General features: G+C 47.4%; 1 protein-coding gene across 2 annotated transcripts in view; it reads right to left on the minus strand.

Moving 5' to 3' along the window:
* Window positions 1–819: 819 nt before the first annotated feature.
* Window positions 820–22,113, minus strand: part of LOC124048046 (integrin beta-5-like) — a 93,998-nt gene continuing 72,704 nt past the window's right edge. For both annotated transcript variants that reach the window (XM_046368431.1, XM_046368439.1), the window contains exons 12-15: window positions 9,260–9,360; window positions 5,911–6,030; window positions 2,489–2,655; window positions 820–1,861 (exon numbers count right to left, since the gene is read on the minus strand). In XM_046368431.1, the coding sequence (XP_046224387.1) occupies window positions 1,775–1,861; window positions 2,489–2,655; window positions 5,911–6,030; window positions 9,260–9,360 (475 nt within the window). In that variant the 3' untranslated portion in view covers window positions 820–1,774. The remainder of the gene's footprint in view (window positions 1,862–2,488; window positions 2,656–5,910; window positions 6,031–9,259; window positions 9,361–22,113) is intronic.

Here is a 22,113-nt window from a genome sequence, read left to right on the forward strand (position 1 = left end):
CCCTTTGTCTCAAACACACCCTCTCTCTCTGTCTCAAACACACTTTCCCCGTCTCAAACACTCGCTCTGTCTCAAACACTGTCTCTCTCTCTCTCTTGTCTCAAACACACTTTCCCTGTCTCAAACACACCCTCTGTCTCAAACACTGTCTCTCTCCCTTTGTCTCAAAAACACACACACACACTCTTCCTTTGTCTCAAATACACCCTCTCTCTCAGTCTTCCTTTGTCTCAAAACACACACACACTCACTCTCCTGGTCTCAAACACACACACTCTCTCTCCATCTCGCTCTCCCCGTCTCAAACGCTCTCTCTCTCTGTCTCAAACACTCTTTCCCCCCCCCCTTGTCTCAAACACTCTCGCGCTGGCACGCACACACTCCTTCTCTCCTCCCTTTGTCTGTCTCTCTCTCACACACACACCATCACAAAAAAGGTCACAGAACACATTTGACGAGGAGTTATCCCAACTCATACTGAAGCACTTTCATTACTCCAGTGCCATATTAAAGTCCTGCCTCTTCCTGTGGGAATGGGTGAGGGAGAGTTATGTCCCATGTCAACACAGCTTAGAGGCCTTCCCAGCCTCTCCACCCACCCACCCACCCTCACAGTATGACAGCAGGGGTTATTGCAGCCATACTTAATAGTAGCCTGGGGCCAGATCTCTTAGTGATGTATCCAAATGTATCTATTTGTTTGGCAATGACAATAACCATAGGGGTTGGATACAGCACAAACAGGTTTGGGTCCAGGCTAACTAAACAGATCAAGACTAGAGTGCAAATGGCGTGTAACAACAACACAAGGAGAATAGAGAGATTCTTAGTCACTTTATGAGACTCTCCTAATAACATCCTCATCTGTGGTGTAAAACAAGGGTAAGAAAACTAGTGCTCTTTTAATGTTTAGTACCATGATGTCAACGTCATCGTCACCCAAAAATATGTGCTCTTTTTATGTCATGAACCTGAACGACTCCTGCTGATGTAACGTTACATTATTGAATATTTCCACTTGTTATGAAGAAGGATGCATAGTTGACTGTCAGGAAAGGCATTTTTCAGAGTAAAAAAAACAAAAATATAACTTGATGCCTTGTCTGTCTGTACAATATATATATATATATATTGCTGCTTATGTGAAGGAGGAGTTATGGTTTATGTACTATAAAAAGTTGGTAAATTCACTCAAATTGTCAGTGAAAGACATGGTTTCATTGTTCTGTCTACGAAGTCCATTTTGTTTATATAACATCTGCTTGTTAGTTGGAGAAAAGACTCGGAGGAGCACATATTATCTCTGTCATCTTTAAACAAGTTCCAGACCAAGAGTCCATGAATGTTGCTGCTCGTCCTCTGGGCTGTAATTCTACTGACATCAGTAAATCACACAGGGCAGACCAGAGCTCATTAAAGCACACAGGGCAGACCAGAGCTCATTAAAGCACACAGGGCCGACCAGAGCTCATTAAAGCACACAGGGCCGACCAGAGCTCAGTAAAGCACACAGGGCAGACCAGAGCTTTCAGTCACATCTCATCACGTCATGGCAGTGGGTAATTTCCCTTCTCAGTCAGGGAGAGAAAAAAGGCCACAGGTTCCCCAGAAACAATCCAGACTACTATTTTCACTTCTGTTTCAGTTCGTCATAAGTCTTCGGCAGATCAGATAGATGGTTGAGTTTATTTTTTCATTTCCCAGCCCTCTTGGTTCTCTACTTGGACCGGTCCTGCCGTGCCCCCCGCCACAACAACACCCCGTGTGGAGGAGGTCAGTGGGCTGCTCCGTTGTAAGACTTGCTGAAATCGGTTTCTACATAGTCGTTGGAGATGGGCTGCTTGTACAGGGGGTTGGAGGCCTGGGGGGGGGGGGAGAAATTGGTGAGTCAGTTGATTAAAATGCACATGTCGAGGCAGGGTAGACATTTGAGGTGCAGCCTTTGAACTTTGGAACAGTCAGTTTTCTAAACAGCTCTGTTGTCCAAGAAGACATCTGATGGTTTCAATCAACATATGTTTTTTCTCATGCGGATGCTTCAACTTAGGCTGTTCACACCGATCTTATCATACACAACTATGTTCCCATCCCAGATCCTACATATGTCTTCAGTTAGCTGGAGTGTTATGATATTTGGAAACTGTTCCAAAGGTACACCACAATAAGATTCAATGACCTTGAAATTCCACAACTGCTAGACATCTACATTATACATCTCAACATTTAAAATGGAATGTGCATATATCCTATCCTTCTCAGACATACATTACTTCTATAGATCTACTCTGGCCCAAAACAGTCAGTAACAGTAATTTACAGCCTTTCATTTGATAGATACTATAGATATATAGTCAGTGTAATAGATAGGACAGTTATCCTTCTCAATGATTCCCATAACTTACAGTATTTGGCAGGAAATTGTCAGTCTCATAAATTCAACCTTTCATATGTAAATCACTGAAGTAGGCAGGTTACTCCCCTTCCTCACCATCTCATATCGTGCGCGGGAGCGTGCGCTTTGGAAGCGGGCGAACTCTCTGCGGTCGTGCACGGTGATGACCAGCTTCCAGATGGCTAGCAGCACGATGCCCACCAGTAGGATACTGCCCACCACCGCCAGGAGGACCGTCATGGCGTCCGGCGCTGCACCACACTCTGGAGACGGGAGAGGAGGCAAACAAACAAACATAAAACAAAGGTTAGAAAAAAATCAGATAACACAGGAACAAAGAAAATACTCAAAGATTAAGACAAATATACAACGAGAGATATAGACAGGAACATTTAAATAGACAGGATAAATAAAGAGATCAAATTCTATTTTATTTGTCATATGCGCCGAATACAACAGGTGTAGACTTTACAGCGAAATGCTTAATTACAAGCCCTTAACTAACAATGCAGTATTAAGAAAAATTAGTGTTAAGTAAAAAATAGATCTGTAAAAAATGAAAGTAACAAATAATTAAAGAGCAGCAGTAAAATAACAGTAGCGAGGCTATATATAGAGGGTACCGGTACAGAGTCGATGTGCGGGGGCACCGGTTAGTCGAGGTAATGTGTACATGAAGGTAGAGCTATTAAAGTGACTATGCATATATAATAAACAGAGGCAACAGTGTAAAAGTGGGGGTTATATGCAAATAGTCTGGGTAGCCATTTGATTAGCTGTTCATGAGTCTTATGGCTTGGGGGGTAGAAGCTGCTAAAAAGCCTTTTGGACCAAGACTTGGCGCTCCGGTACTGCTTGCCGTGCGGTAACAGAGAGAACAGTCTATGACTAGGGTGGCTGGAGTCTTTGACAATTTTTAGGGCCTTCCTCTGACACCGCCTGGTATAGAGGTCCTGGATGGCAGGAAGCTTGGCACCCGTGATGTACTGGGCCGTTGGAGGCCGAGCAATTTCCATACCAGGCAGTGATGCAACCAGTCAGGATGCTCTCGATGGTGCAGCTGTAGAATTTTCTGAGGATCTGAGGACCCATGCCAAATCTTTTCAGTCTCCTGAGGGGGGAATAGGTTTTGTCGGGCCCTCTTCACGACTGTCTTGGTGTGTTTGGACCATGATAGTTTGTTGGTGATGTGGACACCATGGAGCTCTCAACCTGCTCCACTACAGCCCTGTCGATGACAATGGTGGCGTGCTCGGTCCTCCTTTTCCTGTAGTCCACAATCATATACAGTGGGGAGAACAAGTATTTGATACACTGCCAATTTTACTTACAAAGCATGTAGAGGTCTGTAATTTTATCATAGGTACACTTCAACTGTGAGAGATGGAATCTAAAACAAAAATCCAGAAAATCACATTGTATGATTTTTAAGTAATTCATTTGCATTTTATTACATGACATAAGTATTTGATACATCAGAAAAGCATAACTTAATATTTGGTACAGAAACCTTTGTTTGCAATTACAGAGATCGTACGTTTCCTGTAGTTCTTGACCAGGTTTGCACACACCGCAGCAGGGATTTTGGCCTACTCCTCCATACAAACCTTCTCTCGATCCTTCAGATTTCGGAGGCTGTCGCTGGGCAATACGGACTTTCAGCTCCCTCCAAAGATGTTCTATTGGGTTCAGGTCTGGAGACTGGCTAGGCCACTCCAGGACCTTGAGATGCTTCTTATGGAGCCACTCCTTAGTTGCCCTGGCTGTGTGTTTTGGGTCGTTGTCATGCTGGAAGACCCAGCCACGACCCATCTTCAATGCTCTTACTGAGGGAAGGAGGTTGTTGGCCAAGATCTCGTGATACATGGCCCCATCCATGCTCCCCTCAATACGGTCAGTCGTCCTGTCCCCTTTGCAGAAAAGCATCCCAAAAGATTGATGTTTCCACCTCCATGCTTCACGGTTAGGATGGTGTTCTTGGGGTTGTACTCATCCTTCTTCTTCCTCCAAACACGACGAGTTCTATTTTTGTCTCATCAGACCACATGACCTTCTCCCATTCCTCCTCTAGATCATCCAGATGGTCAATGGCAAACTTCAGATGGGCCTGGACATGCGCTGGCTTGAGGAGGGGGACCTTGCGTGCGCTGCAAGATTTTCATCCATGACGGCGTAGTGTGTTACTAATGGTTTTCTCTGTGTTCCCAGCTCTCTTCAGGTCATTGACCAGGTCCTGCCATGTAGTTCTGGGCTGATCCCTCACCTTCCTCATGATCATTGATACCCCACGAGGTGAGATCTTGCATGGAGCCCCAGACCGAGGGTGATTGACCGTCATCTTGAACTTCTTCCATTTTCTAATAATTGCGGCAACAGTTGTTGCCTTCTCAACAAGCTGCTTGCCTATTGTCCTGTAGCCCATCCCAGCCTTGTGCAGGTCTACAATTTTAACCCTGATATCCTTACACAGTTCTCTGGTCTTGGCCATTGTGGAGAGGTTGGAGTCTGTTTGATTGAGTGTGTGGACAGGTGTCTTTTATACAGGTAACGAGTTCAAACAGGTGCAGTTAATACAGGTAATGAGTGGAGAACAGGAGGGTTTCTTAAAGAAAAACTAACAGGTCTGTGAGAGCCGGAATTCTTACTGGTTGGTAGGTGATCAAATACGTACAGTGGGGCAAAAAAGTATTTAGTCAGCCACGTATTGTGCAAGTTCTCCCACTTAAAAAGATGAGAGAGGCCTGTAATTTTCATCATAGGTACTATTCAACTATGACAGACAAAATTAGAAAAAAATCCAGAAAATCACATTGTAGGATTTTTAATGAATTTATTTGCAAATTATGGTGGAAAATAAGTATTTATTTTATGTCATGCAATAAAATGCAAATTAATTACTTTAAAAAAGCATACAATGTGATTTTCTGGATTTCTGTTTCAGATTCCGTCTCTCACAGTTGAAGAGTACCTATGATAAAAATGACAGACCTCTGCATGCTTTGTAAGTAGGAAAACCTGCAAAATCAGCAGTGTATCAAATACTTGTTCTCCCCACTGTAGATAGGAACATAGAAATAGACAGATAGACAGGACAAATATAGAAAGAGATATATATAGACAGGAACATATAAATAGACCGATATAGGCAAGAGACAGACCAGAAACATAGAAAAAGGCATGGACAGAATACAAAGACAGGAAGGGATATATACATAGGAAAGTCAAACAAACTAATATAAACAATGGCTCTTAAAAAAACAGGCCTTTGTTTACACAATGACATAAATCTAATATCATCCCCACACTGTCCAATAGAATGCATGTGCACAAGAGGCCCAGCACAGACTCATAATAATAAACAGATAGGGTCTATTTTCATACATCAGCAACACATGGGCTTCTGTGTTTGTGTTTTCTTCCTCCATTTCTGTGAAAATTAATGTATGAGGAGAAGCAGTTGGCTGATGGGTTATGTACATGTTTTGTGAAGCAGAGGATAGTCTTTGACCAGTACTGACCTGGCTCTTTGAGAGCTGTGAGGACTGACATGCCGTTGGCGTGTTCAGAGTACGTGAACTTCATCACACATTCGTTCTCCGTCTTGTACAGGCAGAGGACAGCGTTGGGGTCGTCTGTTTCTGTGAGAGGGGAGAAAAGAGAGAGAGGGAGGCACTGGTGAGACACAAGCAATAAAACAGCTGGCTAAACGTACAGCTTCAGGGAGAGAGGGAGAAGAAAACAAGAGAATGGGGAGAGATCCAACAGCACAACACTGTGCAAAAACAGATCAACATGTACTATTTTATTGGAAAAGCATTCTTGTATAGTGAATGATTTGCACTTCACGGTAAGGACAGACATTTGCTTTGCTTTCTTGTCCTTGTTTTTGTGAACTCTTTATTATTGAAATATTCTAACTGCCTTGAGGAGCCAGACTACCTCCAGCCTTTACTCCTTGCTTTTTCCCCATCGCCACCTCCAGCCCTTCCTTCTCCCCTTTGCTTTTGGCGAAAGATAAGTTCCCGGAATGTACATGAGGAGTCCATTAGGGGAAGTCAGATGGTTGGAATAGCAGAGAGAGAATGCAGTAAAACAGAGCAGCCCTGGAACAGGGAGGGTAGAGCTGGGCGACACAGAGGGAAGGGCCTTAAAATAGTTTAATAACAAGCCCTTCAAATCTCCGCCAGGCATGCCATCATGATAATTCCCAGACAACTTACATTAACTTATTAATACATTCCTAGGCACAAGTTAAATATATCCCGCAATGCTGAGGTGGAGTGAAAAGCTTTTTTTACGGTAAAAAGCCCTGGGACTCTGTTCCACTTACGGGCCATGCTTTTAAAAGACATCACGCGATGACAGTTTAGCTTTATGGTTGCAGGTAGAGTTACATGTTTGTTTTGAGGGTGCGGTAGGGAGGAGGTAGGCAGGGGTGCTTCTAAACCTGTGGCATGCTTCCCAGTCTAAACAGTTTGCGCATACAGTGCATTCGGAAAGTATTCAGACCCCTTGATTTTTCCACATTTTGTTATGTTACAGCTTTATTCTAAAATATATTAAATTGTTTTTTACCCTCATCAATCTACACACAATACCCCATAATGACATCACAATACCCCATAATGACATCACAATACCCCATAATGACAAAGCAAAAACAGGTGCAGACATACATGTAAGTAAAAAAACTTATATCACATTTACACAAGTATTCAGACCCTTTACTCAGTACTTTATTACAGCACCTTTTGCAGCAATTACAGCCTTGTCTTCTTGGGTATGACGCGACAAGCTTGGCACACCTGTATTTGGGGAGTTTCTCCCATTCTTCTCTGCAGATCCTCTCAAGCTCTGTCAGGTTGGATGGGGAGCTGCACAGCTATCTTCAGGTCTTTCCAGAAATGTTCAATCGGGTTCAGGTCTGGGCTCTGATTGGGCCACTCAAGGACATTCAGAGACTTGTCCTGAAGCCACTCCTGTGTTGTCTTAGCTGTGTGCTTAGGGTCATAGTCCTGTTGGAAGGTGAACCTTGGCCCCAGTCTGAGGTCCTGAGAGGAGGTTTTCTTTAAAGGATCTCTCTGTACTTTGCTCCATTCCTGACTAGTATCCCAGTCCCTGTCGCTGAAAAACATTCCCACAGCATGATGCACCACCATGCTTCGCTGTAGAGATGGTGCGGGTTTCCTCCAGACATGATGCTGCCACCACCATGCTTCGCTGTAGAGATGGTGCCAGGTTTCCTCCAGACATGATGCTGCCACCACCATGCTTCGCTGTAGAGATGGTGCCGAGTTTCCTCCAGACATGATGCTGCCACCACCATGCTTCGCTGTATAGAGATGGTGCTGAGGTTTCCTCCAGACATGTTGTTTGGCATTCAGGCCAGAGAGTTCAATCTTTCATCAGTCCAGAGAATCTTGTTTCTCATGATCAGAGAGTCCTTTAGGTGCTTTTTGGAAAACTGCAAGATGGCTGTCATGTGCCTTTACTGAGGAGCGGCTTCAGTCTGGCCACTCTACCATAAAGGCCTGATTGGTAGAGTGCTGCAGAGATGGTTGTCCTTCTGCAAGTTTCTCCCATCTCCACAGTGGAACTTTGGAGCTCTGTCAGAGTGACCATCGTGTTCTTGGTCACCTCCCTGACCAAGGCCCTTCTCCCCAGTTTGGCCAGGCGGCTGGCTCTAGGAAGACTCTTGGTGGTTCCAAACTTCTTCCATTTAAGAAAGATGGAAGCCACCCTACATTTTTTCTCTGGAGAAGGAGGGCACCAAACATCTTAGATAGATGTAAAATTAAAAAATGAATTATGCTCGATTAAGACCCCTGCAAAAAGGTCAAAATGAATTACAGATTTCTTGATTTATCTTAGATTAATTCTGACTATTATTTATTTATTTTATTTTACCTTTATTTAACCAGGCAAGTCAGTTAAGAACACATTCTTATTTTCAATGACGGCCTGGGAACAGTGGGTTAACTGCCTGTTCAGGGGCAGAACGACAGATTTGTACCTTGTCAGCTCGGGGGTTTGAACTCGCAACTTTCCAGTTACTAGTCCAACGCTCTAACCACTAGGCTACGCTGCCGCCCCAATTATTATGAAGAAGTGTTACTGGGCACGTTGTTGCTATGGTGGCTCAAAAGGGACAAACAGTAATATTTTGCCACTTTTTTCTAGTTTTTCAAGCAAAGACCTATAGGGAATATGCAAGCACAGACTCTCTCGTCGCCTAGCCGAGTTCTGCTAGAAGCAAACCAAACCAAACCAAACCTATGTATTCGGACGCCTTTAGGGCGTCATATTTTAAATGGGACTGCGTGTCTTTGGACAAAATGAAGGCTCTGGCTGCATGGCGCAGCCCGGCTGTTATTAGAAGCTGCTATCAGGAGGACAGAACAGAAGATATCTGTCTGCTCTGTCACTACAGACCCAGACTGACACTCGCCAGATAATAACATAAACAGACGCCCACTCTGGACTGGAGAGGGTATATTTATTTTCATAATTAAATACATACATGTGACGTTGGGGGCTGTATTAGCACAGAGATGGCCAGACACTGTGTGTGTTCATGAGTGTGCTTTCCTTTGGTCTGAAGCTACCCTGTCAGAGCAGCTGGGTCATGTCACATTATCTAAAACAGCTGTAACAGTTGTATGTATGGCATGTTTTGGCGAGGCCGTGCCCAGTAAGAGTAGGGGACAGCTAATAAACAAGGACAAGGGAAGAAGTACAGTATGTATTGCATCGACACAACTGAAAGTGTTGCAGACGCTAACCACAGATGTTGATACTCCTCTATGTGTGTCTGCAGGCCAGCTGATGTTAAAGAAAGGAACCACAATCAGTGCGTTGGTTACTCACTAAGCGTTTCCACAGTGATGATCTCATCCTTGCATAGCCGTTGGCAGGTCTGGTTGTCGGACAGTCTTCCAGAGCTGAAAAGCCGGCATTCGATGCATTCCCTGGAGCGGAGAGAGGGAGGGATGGATAGAGAGACCGAGAGAGAGACTGTAAGCGTGGCATAATGACATACATCATACACGTGTCATGTTCATACGAGCACAGAGCTGAACAGACTGTGTGTGAACAGGATTTGAGGTTAAGGTCAGGTTAGGGTCAATGGTCACACACTAAAAGGCCCCCTTTACCTCTCTCAAATAAGATCCATGTGAGACAATAGGAGCATGCTGTGAGGGTACCACAGTCTCCTGACTCCTGACTGATAGCAACAAATTCAAATTCAAAAGTTTATTGGTTGCGTACACAGATGCAGCGAAATGCTTGTGTTTCTAGCTCCAACAGTGCAGTAATACCTTGCAACAAAATACTAAACAATACACACAACACCCCCCCCAAAAAAATAGAAATATCATAATGACAAATGTCAGAAACTGGTATATAAATATACACCGTGGCCAATTTATTAGGTACACTTCTACAGACAGTGAGTCACGTTGCCGTGGCAGACGGGCATCCAGTTACTGTTTGATTGAACGTAAGAATGGGCAACATAAGTGACCTAAGTGACTTTGAGCATGGTATGATCGTTGGTGCCAGACGCGTCGGTTCCAGTATCTCAGAAACTGCCGGCCTCCTGGGATTTTCACGCATGACAGTGTCTACGGTTAACCCAGAATGGTGCGACAAACAAACAAATATTCAGTCAGCGACAGTCCTGTGGGTGAAAACAGGCAAGGATGGCAAGGATAGTGCAAGCTTCCAGGCGGGCCACAAACAGGTAAATAATGACGCAGTACAACAGTGGTGTGCAGAAAGGCATCTTGGAACGCACAACTCGTTGGTCCTTGTCACGGATGGGCTATTGCCGAATCCTGGTTCCTGTTGCGTCATACTGAAGGCAGAGTCAGGATTTTGCATAAGCAGTACGAGTTAAGGGCTTGTAAGTAAGCATTTCACTGTAAGGTTATCGCCTGTTGTATTTGGTGCACGGACAAATACATTTTGATTTGAATCCATGGTCACATTCTGACTGGTGTCAACGGTACATGCAGGTCACGGGAATGATTTCCTGGCACACATTAGCTCTCTTGATACCAATTGAGCAACGTATCCTAACTGACCTAAGACAGGGCATTTTTACTAGGATTAAATGTCAGGAATTGTGAAAAACTGAGTTTAAATGTATTTTGCTAAGGTGTATGTAAACTTCCGACTTCAACTGTATATATATATATTATACACACACACAGACACACACACACACACACACAAATATATAAAATGGTGTGCAAAGACAGCATGGAGGGTATATAGAAAAAATAGAAAAGATGTGTAGAGCACAGCAGTTATATAGGTAGAGCCATGACTAGAATACTGTATATAGATATACAGTGGGAAAAAAAGTATGTAAACATTTAATTTTTTATTTTATTCGATCTTGCAACCTTTTGGTTACTAGTCCAACTCTCTACCACTAGGCTACCCGCCACCCCAGTGTTCAATGACGCTGTACATAGGGCAGCAGTCTCTAAGGTGCTGGGTAGAGTACCGTGTGGTAGCCGGCTAGAACAGCGACTAAGGTTCAGGGCAGGGTACTGGGTGGAGGCTGGCTAGTGGTGACTGTTTAACAGTCTGATGGCCTGGAGATATACGTTTTTTTCTCAGTCTCTCGGTCCAAGCTTTGAAGAACCTGTACGTCTTCTAGATGGTAGCGTGCCCCTGGTGATGCATTGGGCTAACCACACCACCCTTTGGAGAACCCTGAGGTTGCTGGCGGTGCAGTTGCCGTACCAAGCGGTGCTACAGCCTGACAAGATGCTATTCATGGTGCATCTGTAGACGTTTGTGAGGGTCTTACGGGCCAAGCAGTACTTCTTCAGTCTCCTGAGGCGCTGTTGAGCCTTCTTCACCACACTGTCTGTGTAAAGGGACCATTTCAGGTTGTCAATGATGTATACGCAGAGGAACTTGAAGCTTTAACCCCCTCCACTGCGGACCCTTCGATGTGGATGGAGGTGTGCACTCTCTGCTGTCTCCTGTAGTCCACCATCAGCTCCTTTGTTTTTCTGACATTGACAGATTATTTTCCTGGCACCACTCTGCCAGGGCTCTCACCCCCTCCCTGTAAGCTGTCTCATCGTTGTTGGTAATCAAGCCTACCACTGTTGTGACATCTGCAAACTTGATAATTGAGTTGTAGACGTGTTTGGCCAAGCAGTTATGGGTGAACAGGGAGTATACGAGGGGACTGAGCACGCACCCTTGTGGGGCCCCGTGTTGAGTACCTTCACCACTTGGGTTCTGCTTGTCAGGAAGTCCAGTACCCAGTTGCACAGGGAGGGGTTCAGACCCAGGGCCCTGAGCATAGTAATGAGTTTGGAGGGCACATGGTGTTGAAGGCTGAGCTGTTGTCAATGAACAACATTCTGGGGGTGAGCAGTGAAATATACCTGCTGAAGCCCGTGCTACGGGTGGGTGCTGCTATGGTGACCAGTGAGCTGAGATAAGACGGGGCTTTACATATCAAAGACTTATAGATGACCTGGAGCCAGTGGGTTTGGCGACGAATATGAAGCGAGGGCCAGCTAACGAGAGCATACAGGTCGTAGTGGTGGGTAGTATATGGGGCTTTGGTGACAAAACAGATGGCACTGTGATAGACTACACAGACTGTAGATAGCCTCCTACTCAGTCTATTTTGTAAATGACATCGCCAAAGTCAAGGATCAGCAGAATAGTCAGTTTTATGAGGGTGTGTTTGACAGCATGAGTGAAGGATGCTTTGTTGCAAAATAGGAAGCCGATGCTAGATTTAATATTGGATTGGAGATGCTTAATGTGAGTCTGGAATGAGAGTTTACAGTCTAACCAGACACCTAGGTATTTGTAGTTGTCCACATATTCAGAACCATGATGCTGGACGGGCGGGCAGGTGCAGCGATTGGTTGAAGAGCATGCATTTAGTTTTACTTGCATTTAAGAGCAGTTGGAGGCCATTGAAGAAGAGTTGTATGGCATTGAAGCTTTTCTGGAGGTTAGTTAACACAGTGTCCAAAGAAGGGGGGGTATACAGAATGGTGCCATCTGTGTAGAGGTGGATCAGAGAATCACCAGCAGCAAGAGCAACATCATTGATGTATAGAGAGAAAAGAGTCGGCCCAAGAATTGAACCCTGTGGCACCCCCATAGACACTGCCAGAGGTCCGGACAACAGGTCCTCCAATTTCACACACTGACCTCTGTCTGAGAAGTAGTTGGTGAACCAGGCGAGGCAGTCATTTGAGAAACCAAGGCTGTTGAGTCTGACGATAAGAATGTTGTGATTGACAGAGTCGAAAGCCTTGGCCATGTCAATGAATACAGCTGCACAGTATGGTTTCTGATCGATGGCAGTTATGATATCGTTTAGGACCTTGAGCGTGGCTGAGGTGCACCAATGATCAGCTCAGAAACCAGAGTGCATAGCAGAGAAGGTACGGTGGGATTCGAAATGGTCGGTGATCTGTTTGTTAACTTGGCTTTCGAAGAGGGGGATGACCGCGGCAGCTTTCCAATCTTTGGGGATCTCAGACGATACGAAAGAGAGGTTGAACAGGGGGCTGCAACAATTTCGGCGGCTAATTTTAGAAAGAGAGGATCCAGATTGTCTAATCCGGCTAATTTGTAGGGGTCCAGATTTTGCAGCTCTTTCCTAACATCAGCTATCTTGATTTGGGCGAAGGAGAAACGGAGGCTTGGGCAAGTTGCTGTGGGAGGTGAAGGGCTGTTGACCGGGGTAGGGGTAGCTAGGTGGAAAGCACGGCCAGCCGTATAATAATGCTTATTGAAATTCTCAATTATCATGGATTTATCGGTGGTGACAGTGTTTCCTAGCCTCAATGCAGTGGGCAGCTGGGAGGAGGTGCTCTTATTCTCCCTGGACTTTCCAGTGTCACATAAATAGTAGCACAAACTCGAAAAAGTTAAGTCCCCAGCTCCAATAAATGCGGCCTCAGGATATGTGGTTTCCAGTTTGCACATAGTCCAGTTTAGTCTGCTTTGGGGGGAAATATACGCACGGCGGTGGCGATGACTGAAGTGAAGAAAATTATCTCGGGTGGTAATGCGGTCTGCTTTTGATGGTGAGATATTCCAGATCAGAAGAACAAATGGATTTGAGTTCCTGTACATTACCACACCACAACATGAGTTGTTAATCATGAAACAAACCCTCCGATTTATTTTTCACAACAAGTTTTTTCTTCCTGTCCGCGCAATGGGCAGATAAATCCGGTGGCTGAATTGATGGGGGCAATGTATCCAGAGAAAGCCATGATTCCGTAAAACAGTGTATATTACAGTCCCTGATGTCTCTCTGGAAGGAGGTCCTTGCCCTGAGCTTGTCTACTTTATTGTCCAAGAACTGAATGTTAGCAAGTAATATACTCGGAAGCGGTGGATGGTATGCACTCCTTCTGAGTCTGACTAGGGCCTCACTCCTTCTACCTCTTCTTCGGCATGGTTCCACTCCCGGGATGAACAGAGTTGCCTCTGGATGTTCAAATAAAGGATCCAGGTCAGGGAAGTCAAATTTCTGGTGAGTGACTGCCGATCTAATATCCAAAAGTTATTTCTGGCAGTAGATAATACAAGAAACGTTCTGAGCAAATAATGTAAGAAATAACACTTGTAGCAGGCTCAAGTGTGGGGTTTCCACGTCGCCAAGTACAATAACACACATGCACCAGTAGCACAACTAGAATGCAAATGAGAGTTTATTAGGGATTTTTGTATACTGGGGAAGAAGGGGGAATTCACCAATTACCTCACAGTCCACAAGCCGTTCCCGTTGTCCGTTCCATTCTCCAGGGGTAATCCTAAAACTCGGGTCCTCAGCCAATCCGGTACACAAGGTGGGTAATCAGACAGTCCAGGTCCCAACGGGTAATCACACAGATATTGTTCTCTCTTCTCCCACTCTTCATAATGCATGTTTTTCACTCCATTCTCCAGCTCCCTAGAGCATCCCTCCTGGAGAGAGCATCGACATTTCCATGGGTTGCACCTGATCTGTGGACAACAGAGAAAGCAAAGAGCTGTAAGGATAGGAACCAGCAGGTGATCCGGGCGTTACTGTCCTTATTCCGTGACATCCAAACCAGTGGTTTCAGCGTTTCCAGCGCCCCCTTTATTGCTAGACATTCTTTCTCCACAGTGGAATATCTTCGTTCTCGTGGCAACAGCTTCCGGCTAATGTACATGACTGGGTGTTCCTCATCTTCTTGTAGCTGTGATAGGACGGCATCCACCCTGGTTTCGAACGTGGTACACACCAATGGTTTGGAGATGTCCGGTGTCAGCAGCACAGGTCCAGAACACAGTGCTCCCTTTAGGTCCTGGAAGGCTTTCTCTTTGGTCCATGTCACCTGGCAAATGGCTCCTGGTCAGATCTGTCAGGTGGCTGGCTAGGTAGGCAAAGTGGGGAATAAATCCCCGGTAGTAACTAGTCAACCCCCCAAATGTGCGTACCTGCTTCTTGGTGAGGGGGCGGTGCCAGTCCCAAATCGGCCTCTACTTTCTTCACCTGGGGTTTGACACATCCCCCCCTGATCGTGTACCCCAGGTACTCAGCCTCCCGCAGGCCGAGCCGACATTTCTTTGGGTTCGCTGTTAGCCCCGCCTCCCGTAAGGCCTGCAGTACTGTGCTCACCTGGTTTAGATGTCTCCCACTCGCTCCCATGGACCACGCTGGTCTTATTTGGTTCTTTCCCTCCTTTCTCCCTCTCTCTCCCCCCTCCCTCTCTCACTCTCTCGCTCTCTCTTCTCTCTATCGTTCCGTTCCTGCTCCCAGCTGTTCCTATTCCCTAATCATCATTTAGTCTTCCCACACCTGTTCCCGATCCTTTCCCCTGATTAGAGTCCCTATTTATTCCTTTGTGATCCGTTCCTGTCCCGTCGGTTCCTTGTTTGTATTCACCATGCTGTGATTGCGTTTCGCCCTGTCCTGTCGTGTTTTTGCCTCAGTGATTGTGTATCACCCTGTCCTGTCGTGTTTTGCCTTCATCAGATGCTGCGTGTGAGCAGGTGTCTCTGTCGACTACGGCCTGCGCCTACCCGAAGCGACCTGCAGTCTGTGGTCGCTTCTCCAGTTGTTTTCCCTCTACAAGTCTAGAGGATTTCTGTTTTTCCGTTTTGGACTTTAATAAACTCTGTTTCTGTTAAGTCGCTTTTGGGTCCTCTTTCACCTGCATGACAGAAGGAACCGACCAAGGAATGGACCCAGCGACTTCAGACGCTCGTTACACTGCCGTCGAGATCCAAGGAGCCATGCTCGGCAGACACGAGCAGGAATTGTCTGCTGCTCGCCATGCCGTGGAGAACCTGGCCGCTCAGGTTTCCGACCTCTCTGGACAGTTCCAGAGTCTACGTCTCGTGCCACCTGTTACTTCCTGGCCTGCCGAGCCTCCAGAACCTAGGGTTAATAACCCACCTTGCTACTCCGGGCAGCCCACTGAGTGCCGCTCCTTTCTCACGCAGTGTGAGATTGTGTTCTCTCTCAACCCAACACATACTCTAGAGAGAGAGCTCGGGTTGCTTACGTCATTTCACTCCTTACTGGCCGGGCTCGAGAATGGGGCACAGCTATCTGGGAGGCAAGGGCTGATTGCTCTAACAAATTCCAGAACTTTAAAGAGGAGATGATTCGGGTTTTTGACCGTTCAGTTTTTGGTGGGGAGGCTTCTAGGGCCCTGGCTTCCTTATGCCAAGGTGAACGGTCCATAACGGATTATTCCATTGAGTTTCGCACTCTTGCTGCCTCTAGTGAGTGGAACGAGCCGGCGCTGCTCGCTCGTTTTCTGGAGGGACTCCACGCAGTGGTTAAGGATGAGATTCTCTCCCGGAGGTTCCTTCAGATGTGGACTCTTTGATTGCTCTCGCCATCCGCATAGAACGACGGGTAGATCTTCGTCACCGGGCTCGTGGAAGAGAGCTCGCATCAACGGTGTTTCCCTGCTCCGCATCGCAACCATCTCCCTCCTCTGGCTTTGAGACTGAGCCCATGCAGCTGGGAGGGATTCGCATCTCGACTAAGGAGAGGGAACGGAGGATCACCAACCGCCTGTGCCTCTATTGCGGAGTTGCTGGACATTTTGTTAATTCATGTCCAGTAAGAGGCCAGAGCCCATCAGTAAGCGGAGGGCTACTGGTGAGCGCTACTACTCAGTCTCTTCATCTAGATCTTGTACTACTATGTCGGTCCATCTACGCTGGACCGGTTCGGGTGCTACATGCAGTGCCTTGATTGACTCTGGGGCTGAGGGTTGTTTCATGGACGAAGCATGGGTTCGGAAACATAACATTCCTTTCAGACCGTTAGACAAGCCTACGCCCATGTTTGCCTTAGATGGTAGTCATCTTCCCAGTATCAAATTTGAGACACTACCTTTAACTCTCACAGTATCTGGTAACCACAGTGAGACTATTTCTTTTTGATTTTCCGTTCACCGTTTACACCTGTTGTTTTGGGTCATCCCTGGCTAGTATGTCATAATCCTTCTATTAATTGGTCTAGTAATTCTATCCTATCCTGGAACGTTTCTTGTCATGTGAAGTGTTTAATGTCTGCCATCCCTCCCGTTTCTTCTGTCCCTACTTCTCAGGAGGAACCTGGCGATTTGACAGGAGTGCCGGAGGAATATCATGATCTGCGCACGGTCTTCAGTCGGTCCCGAGCCAACTCCCTTCCTCCTCACCGGTCGTATGATTGTAGTATTGATCTCCTTCCAGGGACCACTCCTCCTCGAGGTAGACTATACTCTCTGTCGGCTCCCGAACGTAAGGCTCTCGAGGATTATTTGTCTGTGTCTCTTGACGCCGGTACCATAGTGCCTTCTTCTTCTCCGGCCGGGGCGGGGTTCTTTTTGTTAAGAAGAAGGACGGTACTCTGCGCCCCTGCGTGGATTATCGAGGCTGAATGACATAACGGTTAAGAATCGTTATCCGCTTCCCCTTATGTCATCAGCCTTCGAGATTCTGCAGGGAGCCAGGTGCTTTACTAAGTTGGACCTTCGTAACGCTTACCATCTCGTGCGCATCAGAGAGGGGGACGAGTGGAAAACGGCGTTTAACACTCCGTTAGGGCATTTTGAGTACCGGGTTCTGCCGTTCGGTCTCGCCAATGCGCCAGCTGTTTTTCAGGCATTAGTTAATGATGTTCTGAGAGACATGCTGAACATTTTTGTTTTTGTCTATCTTGACGATATCCTGATTTTTCTCCGTCACTCGAGATTCATGTTCAGCACGTTCGACGTGTTCTACAGCGCCTTTTAGAGAATTGTCTCTACGTAAAGGCTGAGAAGTGCTCTTTTCATGTCTCCTCCGTTACTTTTCTCGGTTCCGTTATTTCCGCTGAAGGCATTCAGATGGATTCCGCTAAGGTCCAAGCTGTCAGTGATTGGCCCGTTCCAGGTCACGTGTCGAGTTGCAGCGCTTTTTAGGTTTCGCTAATTTCTATCGGCGTTTCATTCGTAATTTCGGTCAAGTTGCTGCCCCTCTCACAGCTCTTACTTCTGTCAAGACGTGTTTTAAGTGGTCCGGTTCCGCCCAGGGAGCTTTTGATCTTCTAAAAGAACGTTTTACGTCCGCTCCTATCCTCGTTACTCCTGACGTCACTAGACAATTCATTGTCGAGGTTGACGCTTCAGAGGGGCGTGGGAGCCATTCTATCCCAGCGCTTCCAGTCTGACGATAAGGTTCATCCTTGCGCTTATTTTCTCATCGCCTGTCGCCATCTGAGCGCAACTATGATGTGGGTAACCGTGAACTGCTCGCCATCCGCTTAGCCCTAGGCGAATGGCGACAGTGGTTGGAGGGGCGACCGTTCCTTTTGTCGTTTGGACAGACCATAAGAACCTTGAGTACATCCGTTCTGCCAAACGACTTAATGCCCGTCAAGCTCGTTGGGCGTTGTTTTTCGCTCGTTTCGAGTTTGTGATTTCTTACCGTCCGGGTAGCAAGAACACCAAGCCTGATGCCTTATCCCGTCTGTTTAGTTCTTCTGTGGCTTCTACTGATCTCGAGGGGATTCTTCCTTATGGGCGTGTTGTCGGGTTGACAGTCTGGGGAATTGAAAGACAGGTTAAGCAAGCACTCACGCACACTGCGTCGCCGCGCGCTTGTCCTAGTAACCTCCTTTTCGTTCCTGTTTCCACTCGTCTGGCTGTTCTTCAGTGGGCTCACTCTGCCAAGTTAGCTGGTCATCCCGGTGTTCGAGGCACTCTTGCGTCTATTCGCCAGCGCTTTTGGTGGCCGACTCAGGAGCGTGACACGCGCCGTTTCGTGGCTGCGTGTTCAGACTGCGCGCAGAAGAAGTCTGGTAATTTTTTTCTGCTTCTGCTCCTGGTCTTGCTGGGTCTCAGTCTGTTCCCTGCCATCGCATCTCTCCTGTTCTTGTCCCTGCCCTTGCTGTGTCTCAGTCTGTCCCTAGTTCTCATTTTTTTTTTTAGAGTAGTACCCTAGTTTCCCTTTTTATCGTTTTTCGTTACGGTCCTGAGGAGAGGAGTTGGGTTCTTTCTCGGGACGTGCTGGACCGTTTGATCTATGATTTCCTCCGTTGCTGCCAGTGTTCCTCCTCGAGAGCGCCAGGAGGCGCTCGGTGAGTGGGGGGTACTGTCATGTTTGTCATTTATTATCATGTCTTGTCCCTGTGCTCCCCATGCTATTCGTTTCCCTCTTGGTCTTATTTGGTTCTTTCCCTCCTATCCCTCTCTCCCCCTCCCTCTCTCACTCTCTCGCTCTCTCTTCTCTCTATCGTTCCGTTCCTGCTCCCAGCTGTTCCTATTCCCCTAATCATCATTTAGTCTTCCCACACCTGTTCCCGATCCTTTCCCCTGATTAGAGTCCCTATTTATTCCTTTGTGATCCGTTCCTGTGCCGTCGGTTCCTTGTATTGTATTCACCATGCTGTGATTGCGTTTCGCCCTGTCCTGTCGTGTTTTTGCCGTGATTGTGTATCACCCTGTCCTGTCGTGTTTTGTGCCTTCATCAGATGCTGCGTGTGAGCAGGTGTCTCAGTCGACTACGGCCTGCGCCTACCCGAAGCGACCTGCAGTCTGTGGTCGCTTCTCCAGTTGTTTCCCCTCTACAAGTCTAGAGGATTTCTGTTTTTCCGTTTTGGACTTTAATAAACTCTGTTTCTGTTAAGTCGCTTTTGGGTCCTCTTTCACCTGCATGACAATCCACGTCTAGCAGGCCTCGGGGTCGTCTCCCGTACAGGAGTTCGAAGGGAGAGAATCCTGTTGAAGTTTGGGGCACTTCTCAGATCGAGAACATCAGGTAGGGTAGCAGCTGGTCCCAATTAATTCAGTCAGCCTCCATCGCCTTCTTTATTTTCATTAGCTTGCATAGATCCTTCATGTTTCGCGACATGAACGGGGTGCCCTGGTCGGTCAATATCTTGTCGGGGATGCCTACTCGGGAGAACAGGATGACCAACTCACGTGCGATTCCCTTGGTGGCCATGGTGCACAGGGGAATGGCTTCTGGGTACCTGGTGACATAATCCAGAATGTATAGGTGCCCTCGGTTGCTCTTTGGTAGAGGTTCCACCAGGTCCATCGCAATCCTGCTGAATGGGTCTGAAATAATGGGTAGGGGAATTAAGGGACTGTGAAAATGGGAGTTTTTGCACCACCTGCTGGAACTCTGGGCAACTGTGGCAGTATTATTCCACTGCTCTCTTCACCCCCGGTCAGAAAAACCGTGCCTTGATCCTGTCTAAGGTCTTCTTCACCCCTAGGTGAGCCCCAAGAAGGTAGGAGTGCACCAAATGCAGGACAGATGGTACAAAGGGACGGGGCACCATCAACAACTCCATACATTCGTCATTCTTCTTCATGACCTGATATAGGAACGTATTCTTTATAGAAACGTTGGGGTAGGTGATTTGACTTACCCCTCCACAGGCTTTCCGTCCACCATGGTCACCTGCTGGAGAGCGCTGGCCAAGAAAGGATCTTCCAGTTGGGTCGTGCCAAACCGGCCCGCTAGAGAGGCGGGCTCTGGCGCCACCTCATGGTCAATCGGGAACATGTCTTCCGACTCACCACCTCTCCCTCCAGTCTGGCTTCAACAGAGTCCCCCTCTGAGAGGGGGTCAGTTGACGCCTGGGGGTCCACTTCCTGGAATCCACACATCCGGGCGTCTTTCCCACCTCCCTCCTCCCTTCTGGTTCCCTACGTCTCCGGACATCCTGGTCCACAATTGGAGGAACTTCGGGAAATCCCTCCGGATAAGGACCGTGACAGGCAGGTTTGGGACGACTCCCACTGGTCCCATGTGCTGTCCCTTTGTGGTCTGTAGGTGGAAGAGTGTAGTAGGGTAGTCCTTGGTCTCATCGTGTATGCACGTAATGGCCACGGTCTCCGCCAGGTTCGAGGACTGGGCAACATCAGGTCGGACCAGGGTTACCATACTCCCGGAGTCCACAAGTGCCGTGGGTGTACTTTCCATTGGCTCTTACCGGGGTGACAGGGGAAGGACCACTCTCCCTAGGTCAGCATGCCATCAGCAAGACGCAGGACCGCCCGTTGGCTATGTCACTGGCTGAAGCCAAAGGCATCGGACATCGTGGTTTGAACAGTTCCAGGTGATGTGTCCCGGCTCGCCACACACATTTCCTGCTGTCCAGGTTCAGGAAGGAGTGTCATCTCGGGGAGCTGACTGTGAGTGTACTCCTATCCTTGGCCGGGGTCCCGGCATGGTCCTCCTCACCTTTTCGCTCCTTTGGGCGAGTGGAGGGTTCGCCTTCAATGGTTGTCCTCTGCGCAGCACCTCCAAAGCCACCTTACACCAGTTCCACCAGCTGATCTGCGCCCTGCAGGTTAGCTTGGTTGGTTAACTTTTTAGCTTTGAACGGAAGAGAGTGTATAAATTGATCTATGCCCACTTTCTCAATGGGCGTGAGCATCAGGTGTTCAGCAGTTAGACAGCTCTTGGCCAGCCTAATTAGATCATGCATTTGCGATCGGGGGGGACACTGTAGGATCATGCACCCAATCATGGAATCTTTGTGACCTGCTAATCAGGGTGTAACCATACCGGTGCAGGATTTCCTTTTTCAGCACCTCGTAATGTGTCACCTGGTCAACCAACAGATCCTGATAGATCCCCATATCTCTCTCCCTCCCTCTCCCTCTCTTCTTTCCCCATATCTCTCTCCCTCCCTCTCCCTCTCTTCTTTCCCCATATCTCCCTCCCTCTCCCTCTCTTCTTTCCCCATATCTCTCTCCCTCCCTCTCCCTCTCTTCTTTCCCCATATCTCCCTCCCTCTCCCTCTCTTCTTTCCCCATATCTCTCTCCCTCCCTCTCCCTCTCTTCTTTCCCCATATCTCTCTCCCTCCCTCTCCCTCTCTTCTTTCCCCATATCTCCCTCCCTCTCCCTCTCTTCTTTCCCCATATCTCTCTCCCTCCCTCTCCCTCTCTTCTTTCCCCATATCTCTCTCCCTCCCTCTCCCTCTCTTCTTTCCCCATATCTCTCTCCCTCCCTCTCCCTCTCTTCTTTCCCCATATCTCCCTCCCTCTCCCTCTCTTCTTTCCCCATATCTCTCTCCCTCCCTCTCCCTCTCTTCTTTCCCCATATCTCTCTCCCTCCCTCTCCCTCTCTTCTTTCCCCATATCTCCCTCCCTCTCCCTCTCTTCTTTCCCCATATCTCCCTCCCTCTCCCTCTCTTCTTTCCCCATATCTCTCTCCTCCCTTCCCTCTCTTCTTTCCCCAT

This window comes from Oncorhynchus gorbuscha, linkage group LG01, assembly GCF_021184085.1.
Source record: "Oncorhynchus gorbuscha isolate QuinsamMale2020 ecotype Even-year linkage group LG01, OgorEven_v1.0, whole genome shotgun sequence".
Classification (NCBI taxonomy): domain Eukaryota; kingdom Metazoa; phylum Chordata; class Actinopteri; order Salmoniformes; family Salmonidae; genus Oncorhynchus; species Oncorhynchus gorbuscha.